General features: G+C 40.1%; 1 protein-coding gene across 1 annotated transcript in view; it reads left to right on the top strand.

The window, feature by feature from the left end:
- fibcd1 (fibrinogen C domain containing 1) overlaps positions 1-15,851 on the top strand; it is a 34,540-nt gene extending 18,689 nt beyond the window's left edge. The window contains exons 4-7 of the mRNA XM_033048877.1: positions 1,501-1,637; positions 8,670-8,766; positions 14,267-14,446; positions 15,163-15,851. Of these exons, the coding sequence (XP_032904768.1) occupies positions 1,501-1,637; positions 8,670-8,766; positions 14,267-14,446; positions 15,163-15,422 (674 nt within the window). The 3' untranslated portion in view covers positions 15,423-15,851. The remainder of the gene's footprint in view (positions 1-1,500; positions 1,638-8,669; positions 8,767-14,266; positions 14,447-15,162) is intronic.
- Positions 15,852-19,102: the final 3,251 nt, after the last annotated feature.

Genomic DNA, 19,102 nt, shown 5'->3' with positions numbered 1-19,102 from the left:
AAAAAAAACAAATTGCAATTTACTTCAAGAGAAACATATTTGAAAATTAGAGAAGTTATTTAGAACCTTGATGAGGCTATACTTGGTATATGGTGAACAGTTCTGGTATCCATATTATAAAAATAATAAGAGGGCACTGGAGACAGATTAAAAATAGGAGAATTATATCAGAACTGAAATAACGCGCTTATTAAAAAATATAGCTGGTTCACTTTTCTCTGGATAAAAGACTGTTGGGAATTTAAGATTATGAACAGGTTTAACAAGATAGATATAAAGAGAATGTTTAGTTGCAAGGTGTACCTGACTAGAGTCCATAAGATGCTAAATAATACAATGGGGAATTCACAAGGAATTTTCTCTACCGAATGGGGTGAATGTAGAACTTGGTACCTGTAACATAAGGACTACTTTATGTAAGTACTGCAGATTCAATTAAAGGGAAGCTAAATAAGCACAAGGAGAAAATATAGATTATATTGACGGGATTAGATAAAGAGGGGTAGGAGGAAGCTTGAGTGAAGCATAAATGCTTACAATGGCAGTTTCTATGCTTTTAATATTTTGTAATATTCTATAAACTCCATTATTGAAATGGATTATTCCGATTGCTGTTTGTGCTGCAGAATGTCTGCCATGTTTCTTACATTATAATAGTAATATCTTCTGGATATCCTAATGTTGTGAAAAATGCTTCATAAATCAATGTTCCTTCTTTCAGTTCTTCACTTTTATACATTTTATAAATAGTAGGTCCCTAGGGATCATTGAGAAATGGAGGGACCTCAGTGTGTAATTCCAAGGATCCCTGAAGGTGCAGCATGCATAGATAAGAGGGTGAAGAAAGCATAAGGGATACTTGTCTTCATTGGCTGGACCATAGAATCTAACTGCAGGGAGGTTATGGTGCTGGTTTATACATCACTGGTTAGGCCACAAATGGAGTTCCGTGTACAGATCTGGTGGCCATGTTATAGGAAGGACATGAGGATGCAGAGGAGATTTACCAGGATGTTGCGGGTATGGGGCATTTCAGATAAGAGAAGAAACTAGATTGGCTAGGTTTATTTTCCTTGGAATAAAGAAGGCTGATGTGGGACCTGTCAGATGTATACAGAATTATGAGGGAAGCAGACAGGGTAGATAGATAATAGGAAATATTCCCCATTTCAGAGATATCTAAAAATAGAAGGCATACGTTTAGGGTAAGGAGTAAGAGTTTGGAAGGGATCTGAGGTGACTGTAATTAGACCACTCTGCGTAATGGGTCAAGTAGGGAAGGACTCTCACAATATTCATTAAGTATCTCGATGACCACTTGAATTGGCAAGGATGGAAAGTTACAAATCAAGTGTTGGTAAATGGGATTAGCGCAGGTTGGTACTTAATAGTGGGCACGAACACTACGGGCAGAAGGATCTGGTTCTGTGCTGTATGACTGCAGTTGTTAAGTAGATTAACAGTAATACACTCTCTTTCTCTTTTGGAAATCCCTTGCAGACTCTCGCCCCAAAGACTGCTATGACATCTTCTTGAGGGGTTACAAAGAGGATGGAATCTATTCTGTTTTTCCTACCCATTATCCTGGAGGATTTCAGGTCTCATGTGACATGACTGTGGCTGGAGGAGGCTGGACAGTAAGTAGTCAATCTCCACCTGAAAAATGCTTTCTTCGTGAAATTCCATTTTATCTCCCAAAGCCCAAATCCAACTCAATTTTATGTTGTAATCTTATTTCATTTGCCTTACATCATCCCACTTGCCTGCTTTAGATCCGTATCTTTCCATGCCTTACCCTGTCCAAATGCCTCTTAAATATGATTGTGTCTGACTCCCTATCCATTTAATCGTACCGATAATCCATTCCATTTTAAATCCTAATCTCGTCCATACTAACTATCAATCCACTCAATTATATTTCCTGATCTATTTCATTCTGTCTCCAAAATTGCATTCCGTTCTCTACTTCTCACTCCATTCATTCGCTATATTTTATTCAGTTCTCCATCTTCATTGCCTTCCATTTTATTTTCCCATTCTAAATCTGATTATATGCTCACAGAACAAAATTAGATAATCACTTTTTAAAATGTTCTCATCCTTGTGCAGGTTATTTTCCACATTATTTTAGGCTCTATGATCCTGTCATCTAAATCTATCCATTGAATTTCAGCAACTGATTCACAAAGTCCAAACAACTTGGTTCTATTTTGATTGTTATACTGATTGTTATTCTCTAGTTTTGTCCCGTCTTTGTTGGCCTGGATCTGGTTTGATTGAGAGCAATGAAATCTGTTGGAAACAGCTGCTTGAAATCTATATTACTAAAAGTCTGATCTTGACCGCTTTTGGCTAACTGTGCTGCGATTTCCGAGAGAACGCCGCCACCTACGGCCATCATTTTTGGCCACCTCGCTCAGAGCCCCCCCCCCTCCGCCTTCCAGGACTGGAGGATTTTTCCCATCGATGAAAAATTAGAGAGATATTAATGTTTTTAAATAACTTGCCATTCTCTCTGCTGCCCCTGCTGGAGGGAGGGGGAGGGACTATAAAACCAGGAAGTGGTGTGCCTCACTCAGTCTCTGCAAGATGGACGAAGCCGTCACGTCTCTCTGAGCTCTGAATAACACTGAACACATGTCTACTCAACTGTGAGTGCCCTTAATGTGGTTTGAAAATGAAAATATGGTTGGTTTGAAGTAAAAATGCACTGCTAATGAAGTAAAAATGCACTGCTAATGAAGTGAAACGCACTGCTAATTAAGTAAAAACGCACTGCTAATGAAGTAAAAACGCACTGCTAATGGTTGTTAGTGTTTAAAAAATGTTGAGAATCTCTCTCCTGTCAATCACACCATGAAGGCCACACCTTTTCTGGTGGAAGGGGGAGGGATTATAAAACCCAGAAGTGTGGGTGTGGCTCAGTCTCTGTCTGATCGGGGAGGGAGAGGTCACAACTCTGAGCTGTGAATCAACTGAACACACTGAATGTCTACTGAACTGTGTGTGGTGTTTTGTGTGGTTTTATGATGGTTTCACCTTGCTTGAAATGGTGTGAAACTGCATTTGAATATGGTGGCCTTGCACCCTGCATGAAATGGTATGAAACTGCATTTGAATTTGGTGGCCTTGCACCCTCCTTGAATGGTATGAAACTGCACCCTGCTTGAAGTGGTATGAAACTGCACTTGAATTTGGTAGTCTTGCACCCTGCTTGAAGTGGTATGAAACTGCACTTGAATTTGGTAGTCTTGCACCCTGCTTGAAATGGTAGGAAAATGGAATTGAATTTGGTGGCCTTGCACTCTGCTTGAAATGGAATTTGAAGGAATAGCCGTGAGTCAACTGCCATCCCACCAGCTGTGTGTGAGCTGCCAGCACATCAGGCTTGAGGGACTGAGTTGCCACCCCAAGAATCCATTTGGCCCACAATGTCCATACTAGCCCTCTGGAGACCAGTAGTCCCTGCAGCCAACAACACCCATACCAGCTCTCCAGAAGGCCCCCCCCCCCCTTCCCATGGCCACCAACATTGGAATCGGTGGAGAGGTGGAATAATGCGTTGGGGGACCAGCCCTCCTATGTGAACATGGGACCCAACGGGTCCCACTTAGTCTAGTATCATAGAGGATTCGCAACCAATAAACAGGTCAAATGGTCTTTGCTGGTGCTAATTCTTCAAATGATCCTCTTTCAAGCATCATACTTCTCAAAATGTCCTCCATAACTTTCTCCTTCATGCACTTGTGAAGTCTATTATTAAATAGATTCATAGTGTTCCCTTTAGCCACTGCTTCTGATAGACAGTTTCCATCCTGACCTTCAAATAAATATATAGTATTGATAAATTAATTTTGGTGGCCTTTATCTTTGGCCTCCGCCAAAGAACATCTTCGTTACTTCTACTCATCAAAAGGAATAAATCACAATATTGGTTGTTATTATACCAATAATCAAGAAGCATGGACTGCTGATGTTCAAATCATACCACATTTTAATTTGATGAATTTGGAATAAAAAAGCTTGTGCCTGTAGCCTAATGCCACCAGAATATTGTTTTGAATTCTTCTGATTCCTTTCAGGAAGCAAATCTACCGACTTGGAAATGTATACCTTTACACAATCTGGCCTGGATGTAACTTAAAACTCTAAGTTATGTGATTCTTCACTGCTCTAAGTCATTTCTTTCAGGTGTCCAATTAATGTTGGCCTTACCAATCTAAAAGTTTCCTAACTTTAAAGACCATCCCTTGAAAATCCCTTCCTGCTTGTTTTAATATTATTTGATGCCTGCATAGTAATAGACACATGATTTAAAATTTGAGTTGTAGAGTCATACAGCACATAAAATTGACCATTGACTATTGATGTGCCTTTCAGCCCACCATGTCCATGCCAATCTTTTTCCTTACACTATCCCACTAGCCTGCATTAGATCCGTATCTTTCCATGCCTTACCCTGTCCAAATGTCTCTTAAACATGATTGTGTCTGACTCCACCACCTACTTTGGAGTGAGTTCCAGGTATCAACCATTCTCTGTGTAAAATAAACTTTCCCCTCAAATCCCTTGTGGGAAAAGGATGCCGATTGTCTACCTTATCTATGTCTCTTATAATTTTATCTATCTTCATCAGATCACTCCTCACCCTTGTTCACAAGAGAGAGAGAGAGAGAGAGAGAGAGAGAGAGAAAAAGCCCAGCCTATCCAATCTCTCTCTATAAATAAAGTCCTATGTTTCAAGCAACATCCCAGTGTATATCATCGGCACTGCCCAATACAACCATATTCTTACTATAATACGCCAACCAGTACTGCACACATTACCCTGTCTCATCAATGTTTTGTAAAGTTGCAACATAACCTCCCAACTTTCATATTCTATGCCCCAACTATGAAGACAAGTATGTCAAGTGACTTCTTCATCCTATCTACTTGTGTTGCCACTTTCAGGGATTTGAACCCCTCTGTTTGTCAGCATTCTTTGTGTCCTAACATTTACTGCACATGGCATACCCCTATTTAACGTCAAAATCAAAATCAATCACCGCACATTTGTCAGGATTAAATTCCATCTGCCAACACAATACCCAACTTTCCACCTGATCTATAATTTGTTGCAGCCTGAGACAGCATTCCTCGCTACTTGCATCACTACCACTTTTTGTATCATTCCAAGTACTGTGCAAAGGAGCCAGCTGTGATTGTAGCTATAATCCTTACTATAAGCCCATCTGATTTATCTGTAAGGCTTCTTGCATTAAAGTAAATGCAATTAGGCCTGCCAGATCTTCCATGTTCCGAAACATCTCACTGTCTGCTCCATACATAATGCTTGGGGTGTCATGATGTAGAGCTATATTACCTGTTGCAACTATCAGACAGCGTTGAGTTGGTGTCATTTCTTTTGACTTCATGGATTAACATTCTCTAACCTATTGCTATCAAAATACTGAAGCGATTGTAGTAACTGAAGAGGCTGTAGAGTCTGAAGAAGGGTCTCGACCCGAAACGTTGCACTTTCCTTCTCCCCAGAAATGCTGCCGGTCCCGCTGGGTTACTTCAGCATTTTGTGTCTATCTTAGGCTCTAGTGATATGTCTGTTGTGACTTTGATCCCATTCTTCCATCTCATTTGTGGCTTTTCTCTTTCACTTTATTAGATATGAAAGACTTCTTTGTTCTATTATTTGCTTGAATTTCAAAGGAAGTCAGTTTTATTGGTGGAAGAGTGGTTTTATTTGTTATCAGTGGGACTTTGAGCAATCTTCCTCAGCACCAAAATGTAACCCAGTGGATTCCTTTCCTTTACCTGTTCTCTAAAATCCAACTTTCACATGCAGCCAATGCTTCCGGGAAAACTTGCCTTCTTTTGATTTCTATGACTTACAGGTATATATTTTTGGGAGCAGCAATATGCACAGATTGTCAAGGGGAAAAGCCCTATAAAATCAAGAGAGAGTGGGTGCGAGTGTGCAGGAGAGGATGGGTGGGTGTGTGCGTGCGTGCATGTGTGTGTATAATGATTACCATTGTAATATGTTCTTTCAAAAACAATCATATTTAAATTCCTGTGTATGCACTAGGGATATTTTCAATTGTTGTCATGAATCAAAGGTACAATTTTGTTAATCAACCCTCGCTTCACCATATGAACCCAAATTGTTCTGAGCAGACTATTTTTATTTTGATAGATTTTTTTGAGTAAAGCACTTAAAGTTCTAAAGTAGTTTGAATTCCCCAGGTTTACCCATCACATTACATGAGCTCAGGCTGCTTCATTAAAAATGCTATTTGCAGCGTTCAGTTGAAAGCAGTCATTCATGTACAGATTCTCCTGTGAGCCTGTTCTTGGTTTATCCAGCAATCCCTTAAAACACACACATACACACACACACACACAAGTGTGAGCCACAGTGAAACTCTACACCACTGCATTTGTTTTGTGCATTATCTGAATTTCATTGTCCTCCAATTGATGTCCAGATCCTATACTCTGGAGCAGAGCTTCTTAAACTATTTCAGTGTCATTCACCCTTGCGTCTTTGTCACAAAATTTCATTCACCCTCGACTAAATTTTCTTATGTTTTTTGGTTATTTTCGTCTTATTCTCCCTTGTGTATCATTTTATACATCATTTATTTTGTCACATGAGCAAAAAACATGAACTCATTTCTTAAGCGTTTGTTTTATTTAACTTTTTGAACATCCTAAAAATATATATGTAAAGAAAACTAGGAGTGAAAAAAAAAAAGTTTAATTACCACTGGAGTTGGAAAATCATTCCATTAGAATGATAAAAAAACATTCCAACGTCTAAACACTGGGCTTCAGCCCCTTCCTACCCTTTCGGACTTTGATTAATGCAGTTTTTTTCCTGGAAAACTAGTTCAAAAAAACGATATGATTTTGAGTATATGATTTAATATATTAGTATTCAACTAATATAACTTTCTATAACTCTCACCGACGAAAGCTCACAATACCGCCAAATATCAACTTTGGTAGCTAAATTGCTGCACAAAGTAAAATTACAGTTCAACAGTTGCCGACGGCGATCCTCCAGTGTTCCCATTTATAAATATATGATCCCACTAGCTCCTGGTCTTCCCTAAAAGGTTATATTGCAGTCAATTTGGGAAATATCCTGCTAGTTTGAAATTAGAAAACCATACGTAGAGAGAAAAAAAAATCAAATTTCCAGCTCCACTGCCATTAAAACCAATATGTGTTTACTAACCACTTTAATGCAATGGCTTTTTTAATTATAGAATAGAAAAAAATATATAAATATCTGAATAAATTAAGTCATTCACTCTTCATTAATAGGGCCAGTTAGTGTCGTTAATGGAGTGATAAGTCTGGCAACCAATGTTGGGAGTTCATGGGTACTGTGGTAACACATAAGGGTGCGGAATAACAATTTCTTTCCCTTGTGTAGAATTATGAGCTGTGTAATATGCTCAGGGAACTGAATGCCTCCTACATTTTCAGGGTAGTAGGCTCAAAGGATAGCTTAAAGGGTATTGGCACCAATAGGTTTGATTCTCCCCTCAAATAAATCATACAAGGGAATAAAAGGATTTTCCATTCTCCAACACTTCCCTGCTTCATAGGACGCAAAATGGAAAGCAATTTTGGTGAAATCCATTTATTTTGCTTTTGCTTTCATCACATGTAGTTCAGCCCACAGCCTTTAACATTTTATAATTATCACATTGCAGGATCAAGCCTAAGCCTCAAGTTGTAGCCATGGCTTTACAGGACATCATTCATTGACTGAGCAAATCCAGCACTTCCACACTTTCCTTCCACTTCAAAGCAACAGCTGGTTTAAGGCAGACTAAAAGATTAGTTTATCAAATTTGTGGTGGAAGTGTGAAGGAAAATCCATGGGGAATTATCTTCTTTTACACACAGTGACTTCTGTACATTTGTTCTTAGCTGTAAGAGGGTTTGATATCTTTGCTGCATTTGAAGTTACGGATAGATGCATGATTCTTCAGCTCAGTCTTTGGAAACCAGCAATTCCCTCCCATCTAACTGCAGTCTCAGTAGTTTTTGAAACAATGGATAGATTTTTGCCTCTGTATCCTGATCCAAACCTTGTCACAGTATTAAGCAGTGGGGATAGACACAAAATGCTGGAGTAACTCAGAAGGACAGACAGCATCTCTGGAGTGAAGGAATGGGTGAAGTTTCGGGTCGAGACCCTTCTTTGTTGATATCAGTCCTGAACTGAATGTTCCCCTTCCAGTTTATGTTTTTGAACTGAAATTAAGACTTAGAATAAACCATACTCTTTGTAATCCCCAACCCTTAATATCCAGAATAATTTTACCATGGCTCACACTCTCATGTACCAAGTCTAAAGGACTCAGTTCTAAGTATTCATTTCACTTCAAGACGTAATCCAGACTGACACTCCCAGTGGGCCAGAGGGACTGCTGCACTGTCAGAGATGCTACCTTTTAGATAAGACATTAAACCAAAGTACCACTTTGTTCTCCCATTCTTCCTTCCTCTTGCCCGTTTATTATGCTGGTCATAACCATATGTCCACAATTTTTGCTGGGATGGGGAAGGAGATGCATCATATTTATCTCTTCCGTCACTCCTAGACTGTTCAATTTTCACAAGTCTCCTTGCATCTTTTTGCGCTTTTGCAGGTATTTCAGCGGCGGAAAGATGGATCAGTGGATTTTTTCAAAGGATGGGATGCCTACAAAGATGGATTTGGGAGGATAACAGGAGAGCACTGGTTAGGTAAAGAGACAAATATCTTATTTGTGACAGGGGACGATGCACAATCTCTTAAGCCTGCTTAGTCATTCTGTAATAACATGGCTGACCGCCATTGCCATTCAATTTCTCAGCCCTTGTTCATTTTTTTTGATAGCCAACAAAAACTAATTGGTCTCAAGTCTTGAAAGCTTCACTGGTATCCAGAGATTTTTGTTGGGCACTGTTGTCTTGGTTGAGGAGAGTGTGAAATAGACTCTGCATGTGATGACTTCTTTTCTTTCCAATATAAAGGGGAGAGATCCGCCATTGATTTCTTGTTTTATTTTAGGAAGTGTTCCCCTGTATGATTGCACCCGTGGTGCTCTTTTTTAAAGACGATAATACTGTAACTCATTAGAAGTATTCGGCATGGAACATCTTCCTGCTTTTGAATCTTTGCCGACATTAAACATATGATATGGTGAGAGGCGACCTGTAGTCTGGCTCAGATTGAAGATTATTTGCCATAAAATGAGAAGTTGTTCTTCTATCTTGTGTCTGCTCTCTCAGGTGAAAGATCCCAAGGGCTCTAATGTCCATTGGAGCCTCAGTTTTATGTCTGAGTTTTATGATGTGCCTCCAGCAATGCAGGATTCCTTCAGAACCGTACAGGAATATAAACTGAGATTGGGTACACCAAAAGTTGGCCTTTGACAACTCTTGGCAAAGCCGACTGAACATAAGGCCACACCATTAAAGATAATTGAGATCGTCAAGAAAGTGTCCAGAAGGGATTTCTGGAGAGGGGAAGTGGGAGATCAGAGAAACTTAGGAGGCAAGATCAAGACAGAAGCCATGATTAAAGACATCATTGAGATTTGGCGAGTTGGGTGGGGAATGAATGGTGGATTGGGGGCAGCAATGATATTTGGATTTGGAGAAAGAATAGTGACCTCGAGAAAGGTGTTCGGGAAGAGATTCGAGACTTGGGCACTGGTCATTAAAAAATACTGATATGGAAAGCTGGGGGTGATGTTACTGGTGGGAGATTTCAGATGTTTTTTAAATGGAAGGCATGAAATGTTCCTATCAGCTTAGATGAACAAGTTCCAATTGATCAGATTCATAGGGTCATGATGCTACAAGGAAAGCACAGAGCAGGTGGGTAATCATTATGCAAAAAGCACATGGCCTACACCACAGGGGCTTCTTCTGGCCATCAGACTTAAGATCACCTTACATGGCTCAGCTGATTCAGAGTACTATATTCTGTTAGAGTAGACATTGATAATTAATGCTTCCCATGCTGGCCAGCTGGCCTGAATTACTTACCAAATAATTTATCCTGACAAAATATTCCTTCCTTTTTGCTTAAAATAAAGCAGTTAATACAACTTGGAGTAAGATCAATTAATAGCATGTCAATTTTCATAACTACATGAAATACATTTAGATTTTCAGCATCTGCATAGTTTTTCTTTGGCTCTCAAATCTTGCCCAAGAAAATGAACAACGAAAATTAATTCAGAAGTTAATTTTGTATTGATCTTTCATGTGAAGAAAGGCTTGAAGCTTTTCATAATAACAGGGCAATGCAAGTATTTTACATCCAATTAAGGTAGTTATTTTAAGTATCGGCATTTACATGCCGGCTAAATTGTGATAAGCAACCTTCCCCATGCAGCATCTAACTAAACAATTTTCTTGTTCTATTCAAACTCAATCAGCAAATATTGGCACAAGACACTGGATAGAATGCAATTTTCTTCTTCAAATAGAAGTCTATAAAAGTCTTCATTCAACATCTCGCCTGAAATACAGCGCCGACAACAATACAAAAGTACATCAGTTGTCATAGTGGGTATAGGCTTGGATCATGGATTTATCTTGGATCTTGTTGTGCACAGCAAACAAATTTTTTTTTTAAACTACAGGTGCTGTAAATCTGTAATCAAAGTAGAAAGTATGCAGCAAATCAGGGACCATCAGCAAAGGAAAATAGAGTTAATGTTCAGGTCCAAGACCCATCAACAGAATTGGAAAGTGAGAAAACAAGCAAGTTTCAAGATGTAGAGAGGGTGGGGGAGAACGGATAGAACCTATCCTCTCTGTATTAAAGCCAGGTCACTGTAGATGCAAAGTAGCAGCTGCACTCGCTGCATTACGTACAAGGGGCTGATCATGAAAGCAAATCTGCAGTCCGTCTGTCTTATTTTTTTTTTGTCTTGTTTAAATGTAGTTATAGTGGTTTTTTTTAAACTGAGTATGTGTGTGGGGGGCGGGGGGTGGGGGAAACTTTTAAATCTTTCCCTTGCACGGAGAACCCGACCTTTTCTCTGTCGGGTCTCCGTTGTCGTTGGGACCTAGCACCGTGGAGTGGCCTCCAACCGGAACGACCTGGGGCTCCAGTCGCGGAGCTGCGGACCTAATTACCATCGTGGAGCTGGCCGAGTTCGGAGCGGTGGTGGCGCGCTGCCGCGGCCCGACCCTGGAGATTTGGAGGCTCCAACTGCAGGTCTGGTGGACAGTGACACCGGGAGCTCGCGGGTCCCTGGTGGTAGACCGCTTTTCGGGGCTTCCGCAACGGCGACTTTTCCCGCCCGAGTTCCGGGGTTGAGGAGTACCTGGAGCAGGGCCTTACATCGCCCTGCGCGGCTTTAACGGCCGTGGGACACTTACCATCGCCCGCCGGGGGCTCCAACACCAAGACCCGGAGCGCGGCCTTGCATCGCCCTGCGCGGCTTTAACGGCTGTGGGACACTTACCATCGCCCGCCGGGGGCTCCAACACCAAGACCCGGAGCGCGGCCTTGCATCGCCCGGCGCGGCTTTAATGGCCACGGGACACTTACCATCGCCCGCCGGGGGCTTTGACTCTGACATCGGGAGGAGTGCAGGGGAGAGATAAGACTTTGCCTTCCATCACAGTGAGGAGGAGATTCACTGTGATGGATGTTTGTGTAAATTGTGTTGTGTCTTGGTTCTTTTTTCTTGTGTGTATGACTGCAGTAACCAAATTTTGTTTGAACCTCAAGAGGTTCAAATGATAACAAATAAATTGTATTGTATTGTATTGTAAAAGGAGAATGTTGGAGGTGTCCAGCAGATCAGTGTCAATGGAGAGAGAAAAAATGACTTCATGTGACAAATAGATAACCTGGCAAAAAAATGGCTAGTTTTGATCCCAACTGAGAATGCAAATAATCTGAAATTTTTGAATTTAATATTGAGAATCAAAGTCTATATTTTCCATCTGACATAGCTAGTTGGGCTAGTACCTGTGACTCCACAATTTAATAGTGACAGAAGAGCTTATTGAACAATGCCAGAAGCTAGACAGATATGTGAGAGTGGGAGTGGGATGGAGAATTAAAGGCATCAGCAATTGGAAGCCAGAGTTTACCCTATGGACTGCACAGAGGTGCTCAACAATGCAGTCACCTAATCTTTAGTTTCTCCATTGCAGAGGACACCACATCGTGAGCACAAAATGCAATACACTAAATTGGAAGAAGTGCAAGTGAATTGCTCCCTTAAGGACTGTGTAGGAAGGAACTTCAGATACTGGTTAAAACCGAAGATAGACACAAAAACCTGTAGTAACTCAACGGAACAGGAGAGAAGGAATGGGTGACGTTTTGGGTTGAGACCAGACTAGTCAGGGGAAAGGGAAATGAGAGATATAGATGTATATGTAGAGAGATAAAGAACAACAAATTAAAGATATGCAAAAAAATAAAGATGATAAAGGAAATAGGCCATTGTTAGCTGTTTGTTGGGTGAAAACGAGAAGTTGGTGCGATTTGGCTGGGGGAGGGATGGAGAGAGAGCGAATGACGGAGTTACTTGAAGTTAGAGAAATCAAAATTCGTACCACTGGGCTGTAAGCTGCCCAAGCAAAATATGAGATGCTGTTCCTCCAATTTGTGTTTAGCCTCACGCTGACAATGGAGGAGACCGAGGACAGAAAGGTCAGTGTGGGAATGGGAAGTAGAATTAAAGTCTTTAGCAACCGGGAGATCAGGTAGGTCTAGGCGGACTGAGTGAATGTGTTTAGCGAAACGATTGCCCAGTTTACGTTAGGCCTCGCTGATCCATTATGGATTTTCCCCTTCAGCCTTTTGCATTCTAAGGAATAAAGTCCTAGTTAGTCCAACCTCTGACTATAACTTAAGGGCCTGTCCCGCTATGGCGACCTAATTTGCGAGTTTAGAAGAGTTTGCGCTCGCCACAAACTCGCAGCATGATCGTCATGTGGTCCTAGGAGGTCACTGGAACTCTCCTTCATGCTCGAGAGAAGTTCCCGCATACTTGCGGCCTCAATTTGGTCGAGGAAAATTTTTCAGCATGCTAGACATGAGTAAAAATTCCGTGAGTAAAAATTGGTCGTCATGGTTCTTTTGAACTCGTAGTGCAGTGGTAGTGGGGTCTCCCCCCCCCCCCCCCCCGGCTCTCTAAAGGACTTACCGTACACTGTGCCAGCCGTCTTTTACCTTCCTGTCCATCGCGGGTGTGAATTTCAGACAGTGCTCCCCTGCTTTCCCTGGCCCCCGCCTTTGCGATGTGTTTGTGTGTGTGTGTGTTGACGGTCGATCCAGCTCGCGGTTTCATCGCTGACGGTCGATCCAGCTCGAGTTGTTTCAGGCGAGCGCCCTCGAGCTTGAAGCTCAAAGGCAGTTGCTGAAAAGTCGAGTAAGTGGGACATGCCCTTTAGACCCTCCTGTCCTGGCAACATCCTTGTTGATCTTCTCTGCACTCATTCCCTCTTAATGGCATATCTCCCAGAGAAGGGTGACCAAAACTGAACACAATACTCCGTGTGGTCTCACCAACATCCTGTACAACATAATGTAACATCCCAAGTTCCCTGACTGATGAGGACCAAAACTAAAAGCCACCTTCACCACCCTTTCTACCTTCGATGTCACATTCAGAGAAATGTGTACTGTACTCCTCGATCCCTCTACTCTACAACACACCCCAGGGCTCCACCATTCACTGTGAAGGTCCTGCCTGGTTTGACTTTCCAAAATGCAACACCTCACACTTATTTGTATTAATGCCATTCGTTATTCTTTGGCCCACTTGCCCAGTTGATCAAGATCCTGCTGTAATTTTTTATAACCATCTTCACTGTCTATGAGACCACCTATTTTACAGTCATACTGTATATGGAGCCACTTCATATTTCTTTCAGTCTGCTCGTTCCAAAAATCCTTACAGACAAAACAATTTAATGTGATTTGCAGCTAAAACTCTGCCAAGTAAATACTTTTGAAATGTTGTCACTATTGTAATGTCAGAAATATACATTAGTATCATGCTGTTATAGTCCAGCAATAATGCCATATTATCAAAATGGTTCATATTGCATCTCAACATTTATTACCAGTCTGGTATTCTGCTCCAGTAGATTAAACTTGAATCTTATTGACCTATTATGGTAAACAGTCAATTTGATGCCTATTTGTATGGATAGTTAATGCTGTCAACTTTGTACCCTGTCCTGATGACTCTATGTGAAACTTTTTTCAATTTTTTAGGTTTGAAGAGGATTCACGCTCTCACCATTCAATCACACTACGAACTCCGTGTGGAGATGGAAGACTTTGAGAACAGCACAGCCTATGCTCAGTATGGGACATTTGGGATTGGACTGTTCTCTGTTGATCCAGAAAGGGACAGCTATCCACTGACTGTGGCAGAGTACACCGGAACTGCAGGTCTCAATTTCATTTTTTTTTTTAACTAACCAAGGGAATAGCTTGCAGGGTTATGCTGAGGTAAGCAGGGAAATTTAACAAGATGTCAGGAAGAAGTTAACAGGCTCGCAGTAAAAGATTTTCAGCAAAAGAGGAAAAAAAGCAATTATTGGGCAGCGCAATCAGATTAACAAATCGTACAGGAGAGAATTTACAAATGGGGGGAAATGGAAAGAGGAGATTATCTGGAGATATAATGAAGAGGCCATCCAATAATGCTTTCAGCCAATGAACTGCTTTTGAAATAAAGGCTCCAATAAAAGATAGGGCATAAGGCTGCCAAATTGAACAAAGGAGTATCCCATTTAACAGTAATATAATAGTAAATAGTTAATCCATTGCTCTTCTTTAAAACAACAACAATGGTATATTTTTGTATATACCTCAAAGGGCAGAAGAGCGCTCATATTAATATCTTAACCAAAATATGTCACTTCCATCAATGCAACACTTCCAGTGTGGTACACTGAGTGTCGGCTTGGATTATGTACTCTCTACAGTGGAATTTAAAGCCACAATCTACTGACCCATTGGAAAGGACAAAAGCACTGAACCACAGTTTCAAACAGGAGATGGTAATGAGCATGATCTGTCATGAAGGCAGGGGTGGCGTGCGTGATAAGCTCAAGGCAGGGCTGTTCAAAAGCAGTGCAGTAACCATTAGCTTCTTCCTACAGGGGACTCCCTCCTGAAGCACAGCGGCATGAGATTCACAACCAAGGATCGGGACAATGATCTCTCCATGAATAATTGCGCTATGTTCTACCATGGCGCCTGGTGGTACCATAATTGCCATACTTCTAACCTCAATGGCCGATATCTGAAGGGCCACCACACCTCTTATGCAAATGGAATCGAGTGGTCATCCTGGACCGGCTGGCAATATTCACTCAAATTTGTAGAGTTGAAGATCAGGCCAAAAAATGGAGGACAATAAAAAAAAAAGAGGTTTAGCAATGTGACTCAATCCTTGATTGCTAACAAGCATTGAGTTCATGAAACAGCTTCATGCATAATTTTAGTAAAGCATTATGCACATATGGACCCTATATATGTCATACAATCACATGTCCAGTACAAATATGCATATGCATTATTAAATGCCATATACATTTGCAAAGAATACATACATGTGTACATTAAATGTGGATGTGTTTCTATATGTATGTACATGTATATGTTATTATGAAGCTAATGTGTAATGAATGCCCTGGTTACACTACATCTGGAGGATTGTGTAAAAGTTTGGGGACGGCACCTGGAATAGACATTCACACAATGTATCAGGCTCAAAGAATTGTATTTTGAGAGCAGACTGCGTAAACTAGGCTTGTATTTCCTTGAATTAAAAAAAGGTTAAGGATGATTTGACAAATATTTCGAATTTTGAAATAACTTATTCAGGTCGATGGAGGAGAATTTTTTTTTCTGCTTGTTGCAAATTATTGGTTAAGTTTGAACAAGATCATTACAAGAGAAGTTAAAAATACATCACTCAAAGAGTTTTAAACAGAGACATTTCTTTCACAGTAAAGAAATGCTGACTTAATAATGATTTCATAGTTAAGATTAATAGCAGTGGGTATAAAAGATTTGAAACTGAAATGGAGTTAGGATATATGTTAGTCATGATCTGCCAATGATATAATACGATCAGGGGGCTGAATGGCTGACTCCCAATCTGACATTTCATATTTATTCTTTGTTTTTCTCTACGGATGGTAGCTGACCTACTGATTATTTCCACCACTTTCTGTTTCATTCCTTTGATATACAATTTTGTAAAATAACGTGCTATGGTGGGGGTGTTGAACTTCAGATTCATCCTTCAAAATGGCCTGGTTCCTTTTAAAGTAACTTATCCAAAATTGAAGTTTAGTAACAGAAGCTCTCGGTTTGACCTAGAATGGAGAACTGAAAGGGATGGAGAAGACCAAGTGGACCAACAGGTAAACAGAGATCTTGGAAAGTAGAGAAAAACTCTGAGGGTTTTTTAGGCAATGTATCTATGACTTGCTCTATGACATCCCAGGTTTCATTTGGTGAATCTTTTTCACTGGGTCCGGAGATTTGCATTCAAGTTTTCTCCAATGTTAAATTGGTCACTGAAAAGGATCAATTAGTTTTCATCCTTTTTATTTTGCTCTTTAAAATGATTGAACTGCCTCACCTTCACATCCCGCCTTTTCATGAATCATATGGAATCTGAATTGCATTTACTGTTAGGTCATTGCAAAGTATTTTGTGAAATATATCGTCTCATGTGCGACAAAGTAAATCAGGATGACACTGGGGCTTTGAAAGTTAAATTGAGGGTAAGTTTTGTAATGTTGCATCACAATGTGAGACTGACCATTCTATAAAGTTTGGAAGCTGGTAGAAATGCGCATTGCTCTGGGTTCAACACTGACCTCTGATGCTCCCTTAAAGGAATTTGCATGTTCTTTCTGTGAATTAATTGTTTTCCTTCCACACCCCCTTATTTTGGGCACTGTAAATTGTATCTCCTGCAGGGAGAGTTCATGGAAATGTGGGAACAATTAAATGGCTAGTGTGAGATTAGTGTAAATGGGTGCTTGATGGTCAGTATGGACTTGATAGGCTGAAGGGCCTACTTCCATGTTGAATGCTCTGATTCCATGAAAATGTTTAAGAATCATATGTGGTTAATGAGGAACCTGATATGGTCTCATGATAAAGGGTCAGTATTCTTGATTAAAATTACTCTACTCAGATGGTTATGATTTTTTGTAATTATTTATCCCAGTAGATGGTGGATACTAAGTCAGATAATGTGTAAAACTGTGATAGATAGATTATTCAATGCAACAACAACAAAAAACATCAGGAGATGGGAATCAGGGAAAGAAAGTGCAACTGAAGTAGGAGATAAACCATAATCATTTAGTGCAGCAAGTTCAATGGACAAAATAGCTTGGCGTTCTTCCATTTCTTCCATTACATTTATTTTATCGTGTTAGGCATAGTGCAAAAAAAGAGGGTTGGTCTGATCAATGCTGTAAGAATTGATGGGCTGGATACAGGGAAATTATTTTATGTAAGTCAATTCAAAGTCAAGTCAAGTATGAGGAGACACAGCAAGGACATTTGGGAAGAAACCATGAAGCAACTCTCACAGAAGGCTTAAAGATATCTAAATTATGAAGCCATAGGATGACAGAGGTCAAGTGAAACCATCAGTATTAATGGGTGAGAGAAAAGAGAGACATGAATTAAAGGTAGATAAATTGTCGAGGCACTGAGCACTGTAAACTAATCAAATACACAGAAGGTTTGATAGGTCAAATGATCTGCTACTATCTCAAATGCTCCTGAATGTAATGCAACAACAACAAAAAGAAAATGGCAGTAACTGGTGCATATAAAAGGAGTGAGATGTAATCAGTTACCAGATGCACAGATAACATTATCAATTGAGCAAACTAGAAGAGCCCCAAGCCTTCATATCCATCTAAACCACAAAAAGGGCCACACTCTATGGCATTCTTCAGGAGATGCTGATGAAATAGAGTATTTTTCTAGAGTATAATTCTAACTGGGCTTGAATACAACAGAAAACACACAGGTTTTCATATTGACTTCAAGCAGAGACTATTTACTCAGCTCGCAATTACAAATCATTAAAAAATGGGACAATTGCACAGTTTCCATTAAAGCATTCAGCTCAATATTTATATGATTTTGAGCACTTTTATTCTGACATTTTGTATTTATTGATTATTGCATTGTGGTTTTTTAAAAGACCCATTGAAGTTCAATATCAATATGAAGTTTCAGAGTAACGCTAACAATGATCGACAGGTAATATTTGCTTTTAAGTGAAGGTTGATCGAAGGAATCTGCTTATGACCTCTTTGTATTTTGCAAATTGCCAACTACCTTTCCACAACAGTTGATAACACAAGCCTTTTTCAATAGAACCTTTAAAACCCATGACCCATCGCATCCAGAGGATGAGGGATCCAAATGCATGAGGATGTCCTCACCTTCCAGTTCCTGAGGTCACATACCATCTCTTTGAAATATATATCTGTTCCTTTAAGATGGTTTAATAGCCTTTAATTCTCCATGAACAGTGCGAGTGATGTCAGCAAGGTTGAGTAATTCAAAGGAATGGCTGCATTACATTAAATTAGTCAATCAATGAAGGAGCCACAAGATTTCCACGTGAACTGGCCAAAGTCATTTAGGATTAAACTTATAAAGTTATTCATACAAATAGTTTTTGGGGGAACAGATGCCAAAGGGGAAATTTCTTTCAAAAAAATGAGAAATCTCCTCTGGGTTTCTTACAACTGGATCCTTCTCATCCATGGAATTGCATGGGGAGAATTTATGATAAAGCTAATGCTTTTTAATGGTTCAGAATCCCTATGTATTTAAGTGTGAGAATAAATATCAGCTGCCAATAGTTACTTCAGTGCTTATGGATTATTTTCAGATTTGTTTTGTAAACAAAATAGAATGCTACTTAGAATCAAAGTACTTGGCAGTTAACATTCGATTGATCCTTGATATCTCAGAGCCATTCTGAAAGCCTTCAAGCTGCATTTTCCAATGTAGATTTGCTCTCTCTGCCGCTAAAAGCCGCATCAT

This window comes from Amblyraja radiata, chromosome 32, assembly GCF_010909765.2.
Source record: "Amblyraja radiata isolate CabotCenter1 chromosome 32, sAmbRad1.1.pri, whole genome shotgun sequence".
NCBI lineage: Eukaryota > Metazoa > Chordata > Chondrichthyes > Rajiformes > Rajidae > Amblyraja > Amblyraja radiata.
This window is presented reverse-complemented; position numbering and strand designations above follow the sequence as displayed.